At 36.2% G+C, this 22,450-nt stretch overlaps 2 protein-coding genes across 3 annotated transcripts; both read right to left on the reverse strand.

Annotated features, from left to right (window-relative positions):
• Positions 1-627: 627 nt before the first annotated feature.
• Positions 628-19,823, reverse strand: LOC137395968 (L-threonine 3-dehydrogenase, mitochondrial-like). Of its 2 annotated transcripts, XM_068082269.1 has the most exons (10): positions 19,791-19,823; positions 13,450-13,647; positions 11,790-11,832; positions 11,189-11,259; positions 8,309-8,524; positions 5,873-5,979; positions 5,198-5,288; positions 4,762-4,918; positions 3,623-3,738; positions 628-1,071 (listed from the first exon to the last, which is right to left on the reverse strand). In XM_068082269.1, exons 2-10 carry the CDS (start codon positions 13,583-13,585, stop codon positions 932-934), a joined length of 1,077 nt encoding a protein of 358 aa, XP_067938370.1. In that variant the 5' UTR covers positions 13,586-13,647; positions 19,791-19,823; the 3' UTR covers positions 628-931. The 2 variants fall into 2 exon arrangements, with proteins under 2 accessions (XP_067938370.1, XP_067938371.1); XM_068082270.1 differs by lacking the exons at positions 11,790-11,832; positions 13,450-13,647; positions 19,791-19,823 and adding an exon at positions 10,711-10,798 and having other exon boundaries at positions 11,189-11,252.
• A 565-nt stretch (positions 19,824-20,388) lies between these two features.
• LOC137406688 (E3 ubiquitin-protein ligase RNF181-like) lies at positions 20,389-22,389 on the reverse strand. Its single transcript, XM_068093302.1, has 3 exons — positions 21,995-22,389; positions 20,929-21,086; positions 20,389-20,780 (listed from the first exon to the last, which is right to left on the reverse strand). Exons 1-3 carry the CDS (start codon positions 22,181-22,183, stop codon positions 20,669-20,671), a joined length of 459 nt encoding a protein of 152 aa, XP_067949403.1. The 5' UTR covers positions 22,184-22,389; the 3' UTR covers positions 20,389-20,668.
• Positions 22,390-22,450: the final 61 nt, after the last annotated feature.

A 22,450-nucleotide genomic window follows, 5' to 3' on the forward strand; every position in this document is an offset into this window, starting at 1 on the left:
ATTATGAAATTGGTTAAATAAATTATGAAATATTATGAATTATGAAAAATTGATGAAATTAAATTAGTGAATAAATAATTTACTTCATGAATAAATAAATTAATGATAAATGAAAATTAATAAAATATTATGAAAAGAAAATAAATGAATATTATGTACTTACACAGCAGGGTCCTGGGCAATGGACGTACTCAAGATAAAAGGTACAATAGCTAGCAGGAGTGCTAGCCAATCCATGTTTCTGCTCTTCTCTAGCAGCAGCACACAAGGTCACCCATCGCATCACTCAGGTTTTAATACAAGAAGGAAAAGTTGTTAAGGTTGAGAGAGCCAATCAGAGTTGCCTAGCCAAGTAACAGCTAGTTGAAGAGCTGCTCAACTGGCATTGGCAGCGCATCAGCTGTCCAGAAGTGATACTACATTAGAGATAGTTTGAGGCCATTTGCGTACAACACATTCTCTTTCAAGTAGCCTCTTCAAACATATGTTGCCGGCATCAATTAATCAGCAGAGTCCAAGCGAGTATAGTTTTATTTTTGCTGTTGAAATATGATTCGAATAATTATTAAATAAAGGAATAAATTGCACAATACTGAGATTCAAAAGCAAAGGTGTTGGCAGAATTCCTTGAAAGCCCACTATTTTCTTGCACACGAGATACCAAGCTGCCATAATACAACTGCAAGAATGCAATAAAACCAGTATAAAACACACTCAAAAACGCTTTATAAAAACTTAGAGGAGAAATGTTGAAATTCTAAAACTGAAGAGTGCCATAAAGCAAAGTATAAAATAGAGGCGAAGCGCAAAAAAACTCTCTTCTCCGATCAAATAATAAAAAGACAGTTAGATGGCTTTTATAAATATTATCTGTGAATTAATCAACAAGCCATAGTATAGTATAAGTCTGCAGTTTCAACAGATAAAATGTCTAGTTGCCAGTCTTATTTGCGTGGATTTCCTGAAGTTTTTCAAACATAATGTTACAGAGACTATCAATGTCATGCTTGTGGCTCCATCCCCATTGCTGTCTTGAACCACTGTCATCAAACACCTGCGGCCAAGTGTCAGCTGTAAGCACAAACCATAATCAAATGTAAAAAATGAACCAAGCATTCCACAGGAATAGCCAAAGTTCCTCATCAAATAATAGTGACCTAATAGTAGCAATGTGAGCTGTAGTTGATATGCTTTACAAGATGAAAATGAACAGCCTACGAGTCAAGTACGGTCATATTTGAGGGATACGGATATTAAATAAAGTGTTGCCAAATCTATATATATATTTCTCAAAGTATATCCGTGGATATGTTTGTACGCATTACGGCTTTACATATAGCTTTAGCGCACGCTGATTATTTTACCAATGCGGCCATGTTTTAACGGCGCCCCCTGTTAAGAACTATTTTTCGTAAGGTTCAATTACTATATTCTTCCGGCGCGGACAAGTAAACTGTATACGTGAGAAGAGCCTCGACATTCTCTCACCTTTCGGTCAGACAAAGTACGATATCTCATTGTTACATTTGTACCAGTATCGAGAGATAATAGCATTGTCGTATTCAAAGTTTTGATGAATACCTTCTGGTGGAACAGTAACCTTTTTCAAACACACACACTTCTATGCAAGAATTTCAATTACAAAAAGAGGAACATTTTTTGCGTAAGTTTTATGTAAATACCTCCCAAGTTAGAAAACAGATAATTACTTATGTTTATGGCATTATGGCCGATTCAGAATTCGTGATTACACAAATAAGTAAAATAGCAGCAATCACACTGATGATGGTGAAAGTAACAGTTTTGTAATGTTTTGTAATAGGAATGTTGTAGAGGATCGTTTTAGCTTCGTAGTGATCGTAGCTTCACATCGCTTTATCAACACACAAAGTATGAATACATTGAATTTATTACATGACAGTGTTTTTGAACATATTGGAGAAATAAAATATGTAACAAAACTGTTTTAGATAGTTTGAAATTGGAAAAATATTATTTACATACCATGAAGCAATATCGGCATTTTTCGGTAAAATAGCTGGCCGTAGGCTGATAGCTAAATTTGTACATGGATGTTATACAAGAATTGTTATTATTAATTCAACATATTCAGGATTTTTATTTTCCCAGTTCATAATAATCGTATCATTACCCAATTTATTCATTATTGTAATCGTAATAAAACCGACTTAATTTAGCTATTACTTGCTAATTATTTCACATTTATATCTAAACACTTTTATAATTGTTTTATTTTTTGTGATTTATTTGACCTGCAGAAAACCTTTTCCTCTTGATATGAAGTTTGAAAGTTGCAGTTTGTCAAAGTTTGAAAATCTTTACAGTTGTTTTTTATTTTCTAGTAAATTATTTCAACTACACAAAACACTTTTCTCATGATATGTAGTTTGAAAGTTAGAATGGCACATGATGTTATATGTTTAATACAAACCAATTTTCTGGCCAAATACTTTTTTTTACCCGGGCAACGCCGGGTAGCACAGCTAGTAATAAATAGATAAAGATTATCAAAGCACAGCTGAAGAACGCAACTAAAAACAAAACTAATCACTGAATAACTGTAATCCTTTTAAAACTTCCAAAGATGGAAAGAAACGGTCTTCAAAAGGCACAATCAATGTGGTAAACAACAGACTAATGAAAGAGATCGTAATGTATGCTCCCATGATAGTCATGAAACAGATGCTGATATTGAGACATTCCAGATGCGTGAGCTATACAGCAAGCCGAAATAATGAATTAGCCACATGTAACATTTCTCTTTACTCCACAAACAAGATAACAAATATTCTACAAGGAAACGGCTCCCATACCCTCTTAAGTTGATATAATCGCATCAGTTCTTGTCAAAACAACATACACTTAAACACACCAAAAAGGCTACACACGTGGATCTCTTGCATAAGAGATTCTAAGATCAACCTTTAGCCAGAGCAGCAGTATACAGGGTACCCAGTTACCTTCCCATGACCTGTCAAACATCTTTAATTATGAATTGATTCTAACCCTATATTAAATGAGCGCAGACACCGTGTACACAGTCAGACTAATACTGAGACACTGTGCACACAGTCATAGACTAATACTGAGGCACTGTGCCCAAAGTCATAGACTAATATTGAGACACTGTGCACACAGTCATAGACTAACACAGGCAGTTGAGTTTTGAAATTAATAAAAGTAAAATCTCAGTCCTCATGTAAACGGGAAAAAGTCATTCTTGCAATTATATTCACTAATTCTTAAGGCATCGTTCAAAAGAGATGTAGAACCAAACTCAGCTGATTGGCTACAAAAACTTGATGAAATTCTTACCAGTTTTTAAGTTGGAAGATTCAAAACGCAAAGCATTTCTAACTGTGTATAGCCGCATATAGAGAAATACTTTATATTCAGTAGAAGTTACTTTTACTACAATATTATGATAGTTGTAATGGAGGTCACGAGCAATACTCTCGCCGTAATCTCTGTTGGACCATATTTTGGCTGTTTTAATCGAACACAACTTAGTAAGAATATATTCAGGCGTTAAAGAGCGACGAAGCATGAAAATAAAAAAATAAATTATTTTATGTATGAAGTGAGGTTGTCAGTGGCTAACCTATAAGCTGTCTCTCATCAGGTTTGTACTCGACCTTCAGCTGGGGCACATGCTTTCTCACAGCAGCAACCAATTCCTCCGGAGTGAAGCTCATCGCCGCTACATTGAACGTGCGTCTAAAGAAACACGACAAGTAAACTAGGTTTAACGCTGGCTACTGATAAACTTGCAGTATTTTGTAGGCTTGTTTTATAGACGTTGAGTGTCTACCAGAGGAGCCTAGTATTTCTTCTATACTATCATAAATATGTCATCTCAGGATATTATCGAACAATCACTAGTCTCATCCATCCAAACTCCTCTGGTCCATATGAGCACCAGCATGTGGCATGAAGAGAAACAACAAAGCCTTTTAAGAGTGGTTTACACAGGGTGATACTGGCTATGCAAGGTGATACTAGCTATGCAAGGTGATACTAGCTATGCAGGGTGATACTGGCTATGCAAGGTGATACTGGCTATGCAAGGTGATACTGGCTATGCAAGGTGATACTGGCTATGCAAGGCGATACAGGCTATGCAGGATGATACTAGCTATACAAGGTGATATTGGCTATGCAGGATGATACTAGCTATACAAGGTGATACTGGCTATGCAAGGTGATACTGGTTATGCAGAGTGATACTAGCTATGCAAGGTGATACTGGCTATGCAGGATGATACTAGCTATACAAGGTGATACTGGCTATGCAAGGTGATACTGGTTATGCAGAGTGATACTGGCTATGCAAGGTAATACTGGCTATGCAGGATGATACTAGCTATACAAGGTGATACTGGCTATGCAGGATGATACTAGCTATACAAGGTGATACTGGCTATGCAAGGTGATACTGGTTATGCATAGTGATACTAGCTATGCAAGGTGATACTGTGCGATAATAAGCCTATTTAATAAAATGCAAAAATTTTTTAACAAAAGCAAAGCAAAATCCCCTGCAAATAATAAAAGTTAATGATTATGCGACAGGCTGACTGTTCCCTGCATGACTTGGGATTATATCAGTAGCTTATAGAGTTGCCTGTAGAAAACATCAACCTGTTGAAAGTAAGCATGGTATACACTCATACAACCAGTCTCCTATAAAGCTTGCCACATGCAGGTCTCATGGTGGTATCTGAGATGTGGGAAAAGTACCTGCTGAGTTGCTTGCTGTCCGTGTCAAAGACAAACTGCTCAATAGCATTGATGCAGTCATCTACGTACATCATAGGAAGCCTCGTCTCAGGTGAGAGAAAACACTTGTGGGTGCATGTCGGATGGAGGCTGTCATGAAAGATCTCAACAGCGTAGTCTAAGTAGTAAATTATTAACAACGGCTATAATGACAACAGTGACTCTGAAAGCTTGATGTTGAAGTGACAACAAGAGTTGTCTTCCCAATAAATACCCTACTAGCTCACACACTATTGGTCAAAACTTTATTATGGCTTTCCGCTTACTTACAACAAAAAGCTAATATGTTGAACACTAGTTAATGAAGCTAATATAATTTGCATCCAATGCACACACCCTGTTATTTACCTATACAATTATAACTTTCACATGCCGTTGTAGACACACTAAAACATACCAGTTGTACCGCCACCCGGATTTGTGTCGGCTGATATGACTCCTGGGAAACGCAAACTTCTGAAGTCGAGACCAAACTTATAGTAGTAATACTAAAATATCAAGCAAGGAATGTGAGAAGCAATCAGCTGTTGCATCAGGAGCAGAAGTCGGTGACAAAAAGCAGACGATTTGTAGACATTTAGTCAAATATTAGCCTCATCATTGTGGTCAAAAATAATAATTGTGTATGTGAAGAGGCAGCATGTATAATGGGGGTGAATGTGAGAAGGCAGCATGTATAATGGGAGTGTATGTGAAAAGGCAGTCTATGGCGGAGCAAATGAGAACCAGTGCTCATCCCCAAAAGGTGCCCTATATCTAGTATAAACGTGGCAGCACAAATAACCAGCATTACTGAGCCAAGTTGAGTAATAATAATGATAAGGTAGCCATCAGCTTCACTGAGAATACAGAATATGATTCATGTAATAATTATATTTCTACAGCTTGATGGTGTTTAAATGAGACCAATATGTATTCGATCAGACTGACTGAACCTAGAATTTAAGCAAGCAACCAACAGAGAAAATTCTACAGAAGTAATGTTAATTATTGTATGCACCTATTAGATGTATCTCCAGGTAAAATATAAAGAGCAAGAGAATAAAGGGCAGCCGATTCTAATAAAGCTCACCTCCCCCATTAGCTCAGCATGCACTTTAGAAACTCCATATATAGTGCGAGGTCTCTGCACGGTCACATCTGGAGTCGGGTTCCTCGGCGAGTCAGGACCAAACGCACCTATGAACAGCAGATGGTTCAGCAATAGCTCTATGGTCACAAAAACCATATAACAGAATAAAAACAACGGAGCTCTTGACCCATAGCCTATCAATCATTCACTGATCATAAGATTGCTATGTTCAGCATATGCTATTTCCTGGTATAAAAAGACTAGGAAAAGACAGCAAGGCTTTTTCCTAGTTTGAAAGAGCTTATATAAAAACACATAGATTGTTTATGGTTTAATAGCCGTGTGAGAAGCCCCCCCTTTGGGTTTTTTCTGAGCAAGGTCTACAGACATTGGACTGATGTAACGCAGAAAGAATTGTGGTTGAAAGTAGAGTTGCCCCGATTTTAATATCGGAATCGGTATCGGTGCCGATATGGGTGTTAAGTATCTTAATCCGTGTCGGCCGATCTTTTCTTAAAAAATCAGAAACTTCAGATACTTTTTACAGATCAATTATTTAGCAGAAAACCATATTTTAGCCTGCTACACTAATAAAAAATCATCAGCTGCAAGTTTCCCACTTTTACCTAATGAATTCCGGGCCTGTCACACAATCTATTTCATGTCTATAGCCTAATAAACATCAACACAGCTGAGGAATCTTTTGGCTTTAGTCAGGACGTAATCACCAAGTGCAGTATTTCCCAATTACAGCGATATGATTTATTGCAGCCAATCACGAACAAAAGCACAATGATGGGAAACAAGAATTCGGTGTAATATTTCTATGTACTAGCATTACGAAAGTAATTTGAGCAGTCAATGCATAAATTTATCTATCTCTCTTGATCCTGATGATATGATGGTATCGTTTGCATCGCATAAAATAACCTCAGTAACCTATCGGTATTTAGACTGTCCTCTATCATCTGTGGCAAGTGAGTCCTTCTTCAGTACGACTGGCTACATCGATAGCAACGGAAGATAAAGACGTCTCTTAAGACGTAATTAAGAGAAACATTTATTGGCTCTAAACTTGTACAGGCGCAGCAGTTCGTTCAGCAGTAGAAGAAAGACTTCATTACCACAGAGAAAGCTGTACCACTAACAGTAATTGCCATTATTAAACCATAACTGTCACGAACAACTTTTATCGTTGTTCCTAGGTAAATCAGACACGCTAATTCCGATTTTGTACTCAAAATAAAGATTAGTCCACTAACCTTCAAAGTCATTTAGGCTTTTTTAAAGCGTTTCAATATCCGTTTCGAAAACAACACAATCAGCATTACAAGCTCCGCCCATAAATATGTGACGAAACCTAGCTTTTTCAGGAACGGAAGTTAGGAATGTTTAGTCCGATTTAGAATAATAGAGATGGGTGTCTTAAAACCCATTATTATCTAAATCCAGCCTGTAAAATAATTTCAGATTTTTATTAAAGGTGTGTAAACTATTTAAAATTGCTCGTAGCTTGTTACATGACGTTTAAATGGGCTGGACGCCGAGGAAAATGAGCTCAAAAAACGCGGTTTTATCACAAGCTAGCGTTGTTATCGCGCTTTTTTAAATATGCAATGTTAAATAGCTCATCTACCTTTCAGAAAAGACTGATATTATTTTTAAGGCTCAATTTAGATATTAATGGATTTTAAAACACCCATATCTATTATTCTAAATCGGTCTAAACATCCCTACGTAACTTCTGTTACTAAAAAGCTAGGTTACGTCACGTATTTATGGGCGGAGCTTGTTATGCCGATCGTGTTGTTTTCAAGAGCGATATTAAAACGCTGTAAAAAAGCCTTCATTACTCTGAAAGTTAGTGGACTAATTTTTATTTTGAGTACAAAATTGGAATCAGCATGTCTGATTTACCTAGTAAATACATTAAAAGTTGTTCGTGACAGTTATGGTTTAATAGCAGATTACAAGAAACATGGACTGTTTTGTTACTAGATGCACGGTATGTCATGTCAGTATGTGACTATATATACATGTATATCTTTTTTCCACGAATACAAACAAATACATCAATATTTATATTTTCTTTGCATTATACTTGCATAATAAAATTAAAAAATATCTATGCAACACAAAAGATCTGAATAGGATTATTTTTCAATAAGAATTGGTGTATCGGATCAGTATCTGAATCGGCTGGTGAAATTAGAATTGGGGCATCCCTAGTTGAAAGTCCTTTTTTAATACCACAACAGTTTTTGTATAACTCAAAACATGGACCTACTGAACATAAGTCAGTGTTCTAACTATATATCAATATATAGCTAATATATCAATTTAGTATAAATCCTTGTTATCTATGTAAATTCATGTAGACTGTCAGCTTTCCTTTATGACGGGCAAATCTGCAAGCAGGGTTCTTTAAGCTCTTACCTATGGTGCTGGGCACAAACAACTTGATCTTGTACTGCCTGCACACTTCCAGGACGTTATGCAGTCCCTCGATATTCACCCTCATGGCCAGAGGAGTATTCTGCTCGCCAATTGCGCTGAGAAGGGCACTGAAGTGTATGACCGTGTCAATCTGATACGTGACGACCTTCTCCTGAAGATTTTTAAAATCCAATATGTCGGCAAAGACATACGGCCCTAAAATATCTTTTATAATCAACAACAACACATCCTCTATGCATTTAGTGTATTAATAGTGATCAACAAGCATAAAATGAAGAGTCAATTATGTACTGAAGAACCAGTATTCACAGTATAGGGCTTCAAAGCAATGATCTTTGGTGAAGGGAAGTGAATCTACAGGTATTACACAGATTTTACCAGCTAATCATAGCTTTGTTAAAGCCAATGAAAACAGGATACGAGCATCCAGAGATTGACATATTTACTACATGGATTCTCTAAGGCCTATACTAGAATGAATATTCTGCTACTGCCATATAGTCACCAAGTACAACATGTTTGCACAATATATCACAGTATCTAACATTTCAATATCGTACGGAGTAAGGACTTCATATTTAAATTTATCAAAACTAGACCGTGAGTTCTGCTCATCTTTGGAAACAGAGTAGTGCCAGTGACAACACTGCGCTGTTCGTACTCACTGACAATTTTGATTAAAAAAATATTATTTTATAATGTTCTAATTACTTGCCTAGAAATCCAAACAGCACTACGTAATAAAAAGTTGCGATATTGACTGCCGGAATGGTACGCACTCGTTGCTATGCATAAAAATCTAAGATAACTCTAATAGCGGGGTAGGAGGGAAGGAATGCGGGCAACGTGCATCTAAGAAGCAGATCAGTTTTGCTGGGAGGTATCAACAATAAATGAGAAGCCGTGACAGACAGGCATCGGACAAAAAGCATTAATGGAAAGTCAGTGATAGACAGGGAGTGACTGACAGACATGCAGCGTAGTACACGATGCTTCAGAATACACTAAAACTATACTTTGAGCTTCCTAAAAGTACGGTTAAGAATAACTTACCCGGATACCATACTGAATATACCGATTAGGGATAGCCTAAGGGTGAACATTGAAAAATGGCTAAAAACACGACCACACTGACTTTAACCCTGTGTGGTATTTGCCTTCAATCAGTTTTCATTGCAGATTTAACCCCAAAAATTCTCCACTATTAGCAATTAAACTGTAAGTGTATTTTAATATTATCTATATATATATTTCTCAAATAAGTGGATATGTGTGTCCCTCTAACTATAGTTATTAAAATCTTGGATTAAAGATTCCGTACCAATGAAGATTTGAGCTCGGACCCTACCGTTCACCAGCCTAACACCCTACCCAATAGGCCACAGAGAATGGATTATTAGCATGCCAATATAAGTCGCTATTTGAGAGCACATACCCAACGGTATGTTGGGTATGCATACTTTGGCATACCACGCAGGGTGATAGCGTAAGTAAATGATCTTCATCACTAAAATTGTTAGCTTACTAAAATTTTCCATTGGCACCCTGCCAGGCTAATAGCAAGTTACTTATATTAATAGCTAATAACTCTCATTACTTCTCATTGTTTATAAGCTGATTTTTAACACTCAGGCAACACCGGGCAGCACAGCTAGTTAGTATATATATATATTAGTATTGCCAACTGTAATCATAATAGAATTATATTACAATATTATAACTACATACTACCACTTCAAATTTGTTACATGAATTACAGCAACCATGCTTATAGCCTCATACTAATAATCAAGTCTTACAAAGATCTGTGCATATAGATATAAGATGCAAATCTTACACAGGAGTTGGCTGCTCGTGGCACTGATTAAAAAGCTAGAGCAATCAACTCATTGATGGGGTGCACATAAACAGTAAGCGGATCAAGTTATTTTTCGTTTGCTTAAGGTAGATGTCCCATTCATTATCCATAAATGCCTAAATCTTTATATTTAAGGATTAAAATCAACTATAAATACGGCAGCTATGGATTGGGATGCTTTAAGAGTCGGATAGTAAGAGAAATGAGCCATCAAGATGCAAATAGGGACTAGTGCAGCAGTAACTAGCCATAGAGTCTATAATTAGCAATAGAGCCCTCACTTGCCCTTTCTTAATAATAGACAACTCCAAGAATTGGAATGACGTTTTCACACACTATCAAAACCTTTAACACGATATTTTCAATGCACGATAAGAAAATCAGCTAGTGATTAACAAGGCTGTTTCAGTTTCACTTTAGTTTACAGAATTCAGTTTCACTGTAGTTTACGAAATCGCTGTAGGCAAGTAGGGGCTCTATAATCGATGCACAAGTCATAGCATGCAGTCTGAGCTGAGTATACCGGAGGGGATCCCTGCTAGGCGCCTGAAAAAGTTCATCAAGCAGAATAGTCTGGAAATACTGACCAGGTGCTCACTTCAGGAAGATATCTAATAAGTTATTATCAATCGTCACATATCAAGGACAGTCACAAAGCACAACAAATTCAGCAAAAAAATATCGAAGAAATGAATAGCAATTAGGCATGAAGAACATCATGCACAAACTAGAACACATCTAATAAGACGCATTGAGTTTCTACAGTTCAAACACAAAGATAAATGTTAATGGAAATACTTCATCGTACAAAAGCTAAGCAACCATCCTTACCATATCGTTATAGCAATGTTACTATTGATGCAGTAATTAATGCAATTTTGAACATCATAAATTGCACATCCAAGAAAGTTAATAACTTCAAGCACTCTTATTACTAAGATCTTATCTAAGAGTTGAGATTGATCATAAACCTTCAAACCAAACATTCATAAATAGCGTACCTTCAACATAAACAGAACGGGGAGGTTTCACGATATCAGAGACCACTATATTCTCACTTCCAAACCTCGACCTGCAATCAGACAAACAATGTAAACTGTTTATTATCCTAACCTTCAGAGCAATGTCTTGTTATAGATGATCAGTTTTACAAGTGTGCTACTAAGATATGCATATCGATGCAGGGTTTCGAAAGAAAGGAACAATAGTGAAAATGCTTTAGCCCTCCAACATAACAGACAAGGTTATAGGTTGAGTATTAATAATTGCAAAAAAATCATTTTACAAGAAAATTTTTAGATAAAAATATGATTTAAGTGCTGGTCTTGTGAAAGTATCATAAGGGTCAAAAATTCAAAATAAAAACAAGTCTTTCACTCATATGCGTGAATGTGTTATTGACTGGTATTATCATCTGCTGATTGCTTGACAACTAATTACGCTATACAGTATTCAAACTCTACAGTATTTATACGCTACAGTATACATACGCTACAGTATTCTAACATTACAAGAGTCAAACACACATTGTTACACAGAACACTAACAAGCTTTATAAGTATGACGCCTACAGACAAGAACAAATTGTACGGAGAGACCTACCTGAGTTTCTTTGCTAGAGGATAGCCAAGTTGACCCATAGAGCCTGTCAAAGTAGGACACAAAACAGTAAAGCGAGAAGCCTAACTGACCTGATATAATAGCTAATAATAAAACTGCTCTTTCTTCAAGCACTCTTACATGTCTAGTGTGATCTATTATAAGTTTGAGGTCTAAATGGTAGCACTCAGCGAGGACGAGACAAACTAAGTATCATTTTAAAAGCTGCCACTAACATCTAAAGGAATGTCCTTGAAGTAGAAAAGTTAAAATTTCGCAATTTCATTATTTTATTGCAAAGAATGCCACCAACTGAACACGGAAACATACTTAAAGTGAGTAACCTGAAATAGACAACAATTTGCTTACCCGAATCCAAGGGCAAGTATGTCTGTAAATTTTATTAAGAGAACGCGGATAGAATTCAGCAATGAGTTTTCTTCTCCGTGAAAGGAGATAACTAATGCATCAAAGATAACAGTAAAGTGTGATTAAAGGAACAGCCCCAGCACTGCAGGTGCTTTGCAATTAGTACTTAACATGTTAGGTTCTTAACTAAAAGCATCAACAGGTTTTGAGCTGACAGCTTTGTTCATTGTCTACTTTCGTAGTGGAATAATGCTGGTGCTAACAGCTGTTTAAAATCAAATGACTGTTCGAACCAACAGCTGAGATGGACTATAGCTAGCCTGGTTATTCTTGTTCCAAGCAAAACATATCTTCAAAACATTCACGGTTGGATGAGATAATTGTCAAACCAAAAGAGAAGTAGGCCTGCCATAGTAATGCTGTGGTGAGGAATCAGTAAAGAAATCCAAATAAATAAGTGTTAAAATCAGTTTCACATTAGTCAGCAGTAGAACCTAGTGCAAATTCCTTTGCAGTCTCTGCCTTTAAGAAGTCGTGTTCACATTTGTATGTATAAAGTTATCTCTCAACTGTCTAATCTTAGAGATAAATTAGACTCCGTCTATAACAAGTGGTTTAGTGTAATAATCACAAAGGTGAGGATTATCACAGCTGATGTTTAAGAATCACTTGTGTTTGCAACAAAAATATGCATTTTATTGTGTAGTTGATGGTTCAGTTTTCTTGCTGGTAACTACATAGACACCAGCACAAGCAGCTACCAAAGTTAATGACGGAGAGACTTTCTCAAGCATATTTGTGACTTATACATCCACGTTAATTTGTTCGATGCATTACTTTACCAATAACACTCTACATTTAAACCGCTTGCCTAATCTGTAGACCACTGGCCAACTATAAAGAGTAGTAAAAAATTATATTGTTAAAATATCTGTAACCGTTTAAACTTCCATTTTAAATATTTAGATTGTTCATCATCCATTTAATTTAACAAAAACAATGTAACTTCATTCATACATTAGTCGAGCTGGGAAAAAAGTTTAACTATGCCAACAATCCCATTCGCACAATTAGAAATGCGTGTGTCTATTGCATCGATATTCACATATTTGTCCTGTCCGTTTCCTACTAATTTGAGAGCAAGCACCATACAATGCGACCAGGCTCAAGAACCATACTTGTTAAGCGTTCACTTAGAGGTGAATAGCTTAAAATTCATTATGCTATCACAAAACAGTTAACAAAAGGTATACATACGCAGACAGCAAAAGGAATACATACACTGCCCACTTACCTGTGATCAGGACTTTCGGGGGATATGATGCGGGTGTACTGTTAGCTCGCACCTGTGCCGCAATGGCTGGTCGAATTTTTGCTGCAAGTACTGGCTTTTTAGCATAGCCGAGAGTTAGAGATAAAATGCGTTTCATCTTGCCAACTTCTGACACTTGTTCTGGCTCGTCCAAGAGACTGACGCAAAGTGATGAGTTGTCTAAGTCAAGACACAGAAGGCATCAACTTAAATGTCACACATTAATGGAAATGGGATAAGATAGAGGTTAAGTTTTACAAAGCTGCCATTACTGTCTACGGTAACAAGCATGAAGCGTGGCAATGTATGTGACTCACTAGCGCTCAATATTTATTTTGTAATAACCAAGGTATGTAAGGATTAAAAACGGTTTTGATCCCCTCAATTTTGAATGCCAAGCAAGAAGGTTCATTGATGTTTAGATTAATGTTATATATTACATGGTGGTACTCCTCATATGAATAATAAAATGAATTTATCAACTACAGATAATAACTTACCTATGAGCATTTACAATAACTTTAGTTGATCTAAACATGTCTAACAGTAATCTAAATATTTGACAATGAATGTGTTTAAGGTTTAGTTTACCGCAACATTTGTTTCTATTTAGGGAATCCTAGAGTTGGATAGTGTGAATTTTAAATGTGATGGCTTGTTTAGTGCAACAGCTAGTACCATTATATAGCGATGGTACTAGCTTGTAACATATCTGATATGAGTCTGAAGTTGACAATGTCGTTAGTGTTATGAACCCTAACCACATCTGTAAATGACTAGAATGCTTAAAGGTTGACTTGCAACAAGATTCACATTACAATTAATTGATATGAAAAGATTCACCATGTCTTACTCTGTTGTGTTTTAGGTGCAAAATATGTGGAAAGGTGATTACAAGCTCTTAAAAGCTCAAAAAACGAACAGTTAATTGCAGCCACACGAGACCGCCGTAGTTTGGATTCTCTTTCCAAAACAGCTCAAATGTGACGCAATTGTGAGAGATAGTTTCTGTTTACACTTTCATGCAACCTTATTCGTCGAAATATTTTCACAAATATACTTCACGCATTCAATAAAACCATGTCTATTGTTCTTACGCGTCTATTTTATCTTCATCGTAATGCTGTCACTTTTAGCAGTGATATCCTATAACTTACCGTAAAAATTCGTTTAATTTTTTAGCCTTATCTTGAAGGAGTACATATCATTGTTTGATAATCATGACGAGCCTATTGGTCACTTGTGATAATTGAAAAGTGCTGCAGAAATTATTTGCGAAGTATTGGGTCACATGATCAGATTACGACTTGCCGATTAGACCAAACTGAACAAAAACTGTAAAGTAGCGAGCATCTATATTTGATACGGGTCTTCAGTAAAACCCGAAGTGTTTGTCATAAACTAGTGCTACGATAAGTTTTATATTGAGCTTTTTATTGGCCTTTCAATTCACGTGAGAACATCACGTGACAAGACAATAGCCAAATTTCATGACTACGTCATCGAAATAAAGAGATTCCAATCTACGGCGGCTTTTCGTTTTCGAGCTTTTAGGAGCTTGTAATCACATTTCCACATATTTGGCACCTACAACGCAACAAAGCAAGACATGGTGAATTTTTTGATACCAAATAACTGTAATGTGAATTTTATTGCAAGTCAACCTTTAAGCCTGGCTCCCACATACGCCGCCGCAAGCACCGATGGCAAGATCGCAGGGCTATCGCCGGCGAACTCAGAACCTACACGCCGAGTACCGCCAATCGTTACTGAGAGTCAATGCAAGAGTTCAGCGCAGTTCAACTTTGGCAAGGAGCCGCAGGCAAAAACTTTCCGAAATGCACCGTACAGGTGAAGGTCAGCATTTTCGAAATGGCATGGCGGGCGACCATTTTTTATGTGATCATTAGCGACGCAGCTTTATGTGAACATAAGCCGCTAAGCCTAGCAACACAAGTGTTTTGTTGCGCGAGATTACCTCCGGGGTTTTGCAGTCGATATAGAAACCATGCTTTATCCGTGGCTCATAGTCGTTTCAGATACTTGATTAGTAGTTAGAAATCTCTGGGAATAAAAGGAAATATGGCTGAGGAACGAAGAGCGAGCACTGAGAAATACTTATTGTGCGATACATCAATAAGCTGGCCACGTAATCTAGGAATGAATTGAAAGAGTGCATACAAGCCAGTGATATCGTATAAAGCACATTAGTGTTTAACTGGAATACATCATTGTGTTTGGGCAGAGGGACAAATAGCACAAACACATGTCACATGCACACGAGCAGGTCATTATTTGACCGAATTGTCAACTTTGCCGGTATAGACTAAAATATACATAACTTGTAAATTGAGGTCACATGGTCATAAATACGGCTCAAAAAATGATAAACTTCCTGTTGAAATAGAATTATAATTCATCACCTTAACATGAATAAGCCTGACTATAGAGCTTATGTCAAAATTATGAATCACAAAACGGTCTCACAAAAATATTAGAATCTACTCAATAGCAAAGATGAAAGGCTATGAACAACAAAACCAGCCAAAGTATTATGATTATATTAACAATGAGGGCACATCATGGCTGACTATTAAACCTCAGTAAAATTCTATTGGGTGTATTACGTTGTAGTTCAAATTTGTTCTTCCGTCTGAAAAAAGTGGACTGATCTAAAAAAATTGAACTAGTCAAAAATTATAGTCGTTTTATGATTTTTGGCTAGCGCTAGCCTGCAAATTTTAGAGGGAGATAACATATGCAACTACACACTATTTATTATTATTAAGCAAACAGAACAAAAACAAATAGTTTATGAATGTAGAAACATATTTACTGAGCAGGGTTTACGCAAGCTGCAGTAAAGGTTATTTCCCTATTAGTCAAATTTATTAGCTTGAAAGATGCTACTGCATTTGGTTAGCCTTGCAACACTGATCCAGCCTTCTATGATACATTTTTGTTATCCTTTTTACATAATAACCAGAGATCTTGATAACTTCACCCACTAACATATTTGGGTGTAAGCTGATCACTTTGTTCGATCGAAGGATTTTCACAGCAACTGTTTCACCTACCATAAATTTTTTTTTTTGGATTTATGAGTTTGTACAACTATTTGTTTGTTGTAATTGCTTTGATTTTGCTGAATCTATTTGCACTTATTATTGCGTGGTGCTTCATCGTCTTTGATATCTTCATCTGACATCTTCGCTTCAGCTTTTTGTGAGCTTTTATGCCAAATACGGCCTCATAGGGAATACACCTATAGCTCTATGCTTGCTGATGTTCATGATATAACACGCGTGAAGAGGGTGTTGGCAGCATTTTTTCATATTTATTTTTTTTCCATCAACAATGCATGTATGTCTTCCTTTTTATATTCTATTGCTCCTTTCAACTGATTCTTGTGTTGTAGGCATTCTGGGTGCACCATGCAGTATGGTACTGTAATGGTATTTTCTCTCACAAATAATTTAAAAGCTTGTTTTCAAACTCTGCCATTGTCACATATAATTTCTTTAAGACACCCAAATGACCAGCAGTACCTTTGTGGTACCTGCAATACCTCTTCTGCAAAGAATAAACTTGAATATATTTTGCAGGATGACTGATTACATTGAAGGCCCGTGTAAGCGGCAGTGTTGAGCAGTCGTTGGGCAAGTTGCGAAAATGCATAAAATCTATCTCCAGAAGATCTAGGAAACCTTTACTCGATAAGGGCCCTATTACTGGTTTGACTTGTGAGGTTAGTTTTATACTGGGAGTGTGTAGTACACATTGCTACAAAAATGATTATGGCGTCAATGGTAATCTCTGAATAATTGTCCATTATCCATCTAGTTGTTATGTCTCTACTCTATGAGCTACTCTTTTGGGAACAAGACACAAAATATCATGCAGCTGCTGTGCCTAATTGTAAGCACAACTTCCTTGTTGCCTTGGGACAGCAGCTTTCCATTTGAGACTTTCCAGTTCATCTTCTTGATTGTTGCAATTTCACTCTTAGCTAGATTGGCATCTCCAACGTTGTTTTTTATTTCAAGATATTTGGTAGCCTTTTCATGAAACTCATCCTCAAGAAAAAAATTCACACTCGAACTTTGGCTTTTATGTCTTCGGTTGATTTCTACCAGTTTTTCAAGAAATGTATCTTTATTCACGCATGTCATTCTCCAGAAGAGCTGCTGACCTATTAGCTGCAGAACTGCAGTAGAATGTTTTCTGAAAACTTGCATATTAAAACTAGCTTTATTCTTGGCTTTTGAATTGAAGCTTACCAGTCACAGCGCAATACAATAGTATAGTAATGATATATGACTATTTGTTCTATGGCTACCATTGAGCAACTGTACGTATTGTATTTAGCATGCTGTCCTGCATATCAGGAGTTTTGGTTTCGAATAAGGATGAGTCCGTGAAATTGAATCGTGAGCTGCGGTTACATATTTGTTCTGTTACAGGTTTTAGATGTTGGAATGGTGAGGTGGAAAGAGTTGAAATGGTAAAGTGGTGTAAGGATTGTTGAAGGAGTTTTGTACTTTTGATGAGAGATCTTATTTTAGCCTAGTTAATTTTTTCCCTAAAAAATTTCCCTGCCCCTTTTTTGTGCACCTCTTCCAAAAAATCGACCTTTTAATTCTATGATAAAAATTTTCAATTGGTCAAAAAATTATTTTTGACTACCCTGAAAATAACAAAAATATTAGACACTACTCAATAGCAAAGATTAGTATTGATTGGAAAATTGTTTAAAAAATGGTTTAGAACTCATGTTTAGAAATTAGTTCATTAACTACCGGTTTGTCCTGCTTAAGAACAAAATGCAACTTCCTTCTATTGCTGTGAATCTAGTCATATTGTTATTTAATTCTCGGCAACTATGTATAATTACACAACTTTTCAGTAAACTAGTTACAAATTCTGTGTCAAGACAAAGAGCTTTAGAGACAAAACGCAATTCTGATGAATGTTCTTGAATTATGTAGGATGATACCAGATTTGCGAGCGTTAAGAAAAAATCAATATCTGTGCATTAATAAGTACTCACTGATGCCCAGATGGAAAATGCATTCGCAGTAGATTTTGCTTGGATATCTATGTATTTGCAGTAGTAATGCAGTAGCAAGCATGTCATAGCTATACAGTATCCAATATAATTGCAGTATACAGGCAGTACAACTATGTCTAAAGTTCAGTAAGCAGTATTGGTGCAGTGGTGGTATTAACAGTGTTGCAGTGGCGGGCAACACACCTCTTGTCTGAAAAATGTCTAAATAAACCTATAGGCACCACTCGAGTTGTCTCACAGCATTCGCAAATACAGACAGCAAACTCTGAGTTTTAACCGGCTTCTCGGCATAAAAATAGTGGAGAAAAATATTAGTTGACCGACCTTGTCATTAAGATCATGAATCGTTGAGCAGCTAATGGAGCAACCTGCAAGTTGACCATATCGTATTGCCAGAACCTCTTACAAAATCTGCAGTTTAATCACACATAAAAATCATTGCTCAATAAGCACTCAAACTACGTATACTGCGACGACTTCGTCAGCAGTATGAAAACTGCAACAAGCTCTCTAACAATCTAACAAAATCTATTTTACAGTTTTGAATTTCCCACAATACAATAGTGTGAATATCGGGATTGTTTGAAACTATTTTCATAATACAGATAATTTAAAAGGTTATAAACTGTGCTGGACAACAATAGCGTTAACCTTAATGAGACTTATTACTTCGCATTACCACTTGGCAATTACATCCAGCTAGATAATTCCAATAATCAACAATTCTCTGTTAGCATGTCAAAAGAACAACTATGCTTTCACAGCCAAACTGGCGATTGCTCGACCATCTCAGCCATTAATCTATTCACGAGCAGCTTTGCAGTGTTACAGCAAGCCTATCGTTGCACAACAAGCGTGGTACCCGTGACTAAAATGACCAATGCTACATAACACGTGGTAGCAGTAGCTACAGCAATAGAAATAAAAAACAGAGGACTTTTAATATTCGATGAATTACCGAGTTTTGACGAAAATATAGTCCATTTCATCGGTTCAAAAATCAAATAACTGTATCCACAGAAAATTATACGCATTAATAACAATTAAATATAAATTAGAATGATGCGGTATTCCCTTGTATACTCTTTTGTATGCCTAAATTATCACATTAATCAACTATCGAGCAAGGTAAGACCTTAAATAATGTTGCCCCACAAATTTAAAACAGCTGTTTAAATAACTTTTAACATTCATGCTATGATTAACTAGCGTTAATTTTCACTTAGAGCAAGTTCGGTAAGTAAAAACCTACCGACTCAGAATCCTGCCGACAATGAGATAGTTGCGGTCATAAATGTACTCAATTTAACCGCTACAAACACCTTACGACTCTGTAATAACGACATAACTCTATACAATTTGTGGTAAAACGGTAACTACAGAAGTACCGTCGCGACGAGTGTACGCGTGAGAAAAGACAACTTCTCGTCATTTTAATTTACGAGTTGCAATCAGCTCTTAAGTTTGAAATGAGAGAAATTACAAAAGTTGGGAATATAAGATTCAGTGATCTATACGTATGGCCATTGTTTGTTATACACATCATTTGGGGGCGTCTCAAATGGAATGTCTAAACCTACAATAAAACATGTTATCACAAAAATCAATGCTGCATGGATATCTGGCAGATAGTCTCATCTGAGCAGCAGCTGCTAAAACTAAGCGCGTGTGCAGCTGCCAACAACAATAAACTTATAATAATTAAAATAATGTTAAAGAAACGTCATAGAATAAAAGAATGCAAATTTTCAGTGTCACGAAAAATATAAATGATCAGAAGTTGATTCTCAAAAGACTCCGTGTTGACTTTCTATCACCTCAAGTCAGACTCGTTAGTATATAACATTGTATATTATTAAACAAAATATTCGCTTTGCCAGATTTGTGCTATATTGAAACATACTTTTTTATTTAATCATAAATACTGACAGAAAGTCAATAATTTAAACTAACCATGTAGCATGACGAAAAACTAAGCAAAAAAATATTCAGTTGGCTTGCTTTGAATATTCTCTATTAGTCTTCAATTTCTTGGCAAACATTATTAAAGTTAATAAATACATTATACTTTGTGAGTGATAAGATATTGTTGCAGAAAAACAAATATATCAAAGTTGACAAATGGTCAGTTCATCCGAACATCGAGTCGTGCAAAGATTCCAATTCATACTTCCTTTGATTCTCACGTGACTTATGCTTCTTCATCGCTTCATACGCCTCATCGTCAGTTGGAAGTTCAAACCTATATGAGAAAATAAAAACAGTCAATAATTACACAACAGTTAATTAGAATGATGTAAGAAAACAACTTTCATAACATATTCTCTAAAATAGATGCAAACTTTTCGTAACAACAGAAGCACTTGTAAGACTGGAAAGTGAGCATATACCTGCACTCAGGGCATGTGTTTGTCTTTTTTAGCCAAGGAATAATGCAGCTGCTGTGAAACTTGTGGGAACAAGGAAGAAGCTTTGGTTTATCCTCAGTTGTATATTCAGCTCGACAAACAGCACACATGAACTCTTCATTGATGTCACTTTCGTTGACCTAACATAATATGTATTTTTATGACATGGTAAGTAAACACAAAAAGATATTGATTATGAAAAGACAGATGAAAACAAAATAAATAAGCATCAGTATCAACAGTTGATCAAACTTGATATTAAAATCTAACAAATTGTTAGATTGCCAGCTAACAAATTGTTTAAACAGATCCATTACCAAAAACCACTAACCAAAGCAATTGTGTCCAGTGGATTTTACATTAGTTACAAAATTTATCTAGCCTTTGTTAATATATTTAGAGATTCTGGCGCAACATAAAGAGCATTGTATGCCTGTCTGTATACAGTACATTCTATTGAGCACTGAAAAGCACAGCATTATTGAGAATATTGTAACGGTTATTAAAACCCATATAGCCTACATTACATTTGGTTATTCCTTTCATATTCGCTCGAAATAATTAGCAAATTAGGAATATTTGGAAACCATCAAAAGTGGTATTATATATTAGACATGTAATTCCAGTATCTTTCATACTTGTGCCTTTGTTAAAAACAGCATCAAGCTTTATTATTTTAGACATACCCATAGGCCTACAGCAAGGTTTGCAACAAACGGCTACTGGTGAAAAAGGATGGTCCACGCTCCACCACCATAATGTAAAAGTTTCCTAGCTTTCATTAAACCAAATAGATTTCAATACAGCGACGTTTATTAATTGAATAAAAACATAAAACTTTCGTTCCCTTGAACAGCCTTATTGATGTTTACGAGAGCAGTCCGGACTAATATTAATTGTATGTGGCAGAAAAGAGAAAAATACATGTAGGGGGGCCTACATTGTATTTGATAGTCATCAATGTTTCAAGTATTTAAAAAACACTACTCGCAAAAGCTTTTTAGATACTCCGTGACTACGTAAAATGCTTAGTCAAAATACGCTGTACCTCAAGTTCAGGTAGTTGTTTGACAACTTCCTGAGAGGCTGGTGGTGACGATTGAATTTGTCCAAAAAGTTCTTGAAATTCTTCCATATAACCACCTTCCTGAAGCATCCGTGCTAAATGTAGCAAATGATCAGGAGATTGCCCATGACCTAAAGGCTCACAGTTGTGTTCATCAAAATAAGACGCCATACTTTATAACTCGGCGTAACGCAGTAAATCCTCAAAGGTTTCCAGAGCAGCAAACCGACACCTGATAAAGTCTAAAACAGTATATACCGTTACTTTAGTTGTGACTTCAAAAACTCGAATCCTCTTAAATAAGTGAGTAAGGGTCATAAGACCCAAAACATTCAATTAATCATATCACGCAGCATTTTCTATTGGTTTAAGAACGATCGTAATCGTTTTTTCTTAAGAAAGACTTTTTAGCAGCTGACGTTTTAGGCGCAAAATTCA

This window comes from Watersipora subatra, chromosome 1, assembly GCF_963576615.1.
Source record: "Watersipora subatra chromosome 1, tzWatSuba1.1, whole genome shotgun sequence".
NCBI classification, from domain to species: Eukaryota; Metazoa; Bryozoa; class Gymnolaemata; order Cheilostomatida; family Watersiporidae; genus Watersipora; species Watersipora subatra.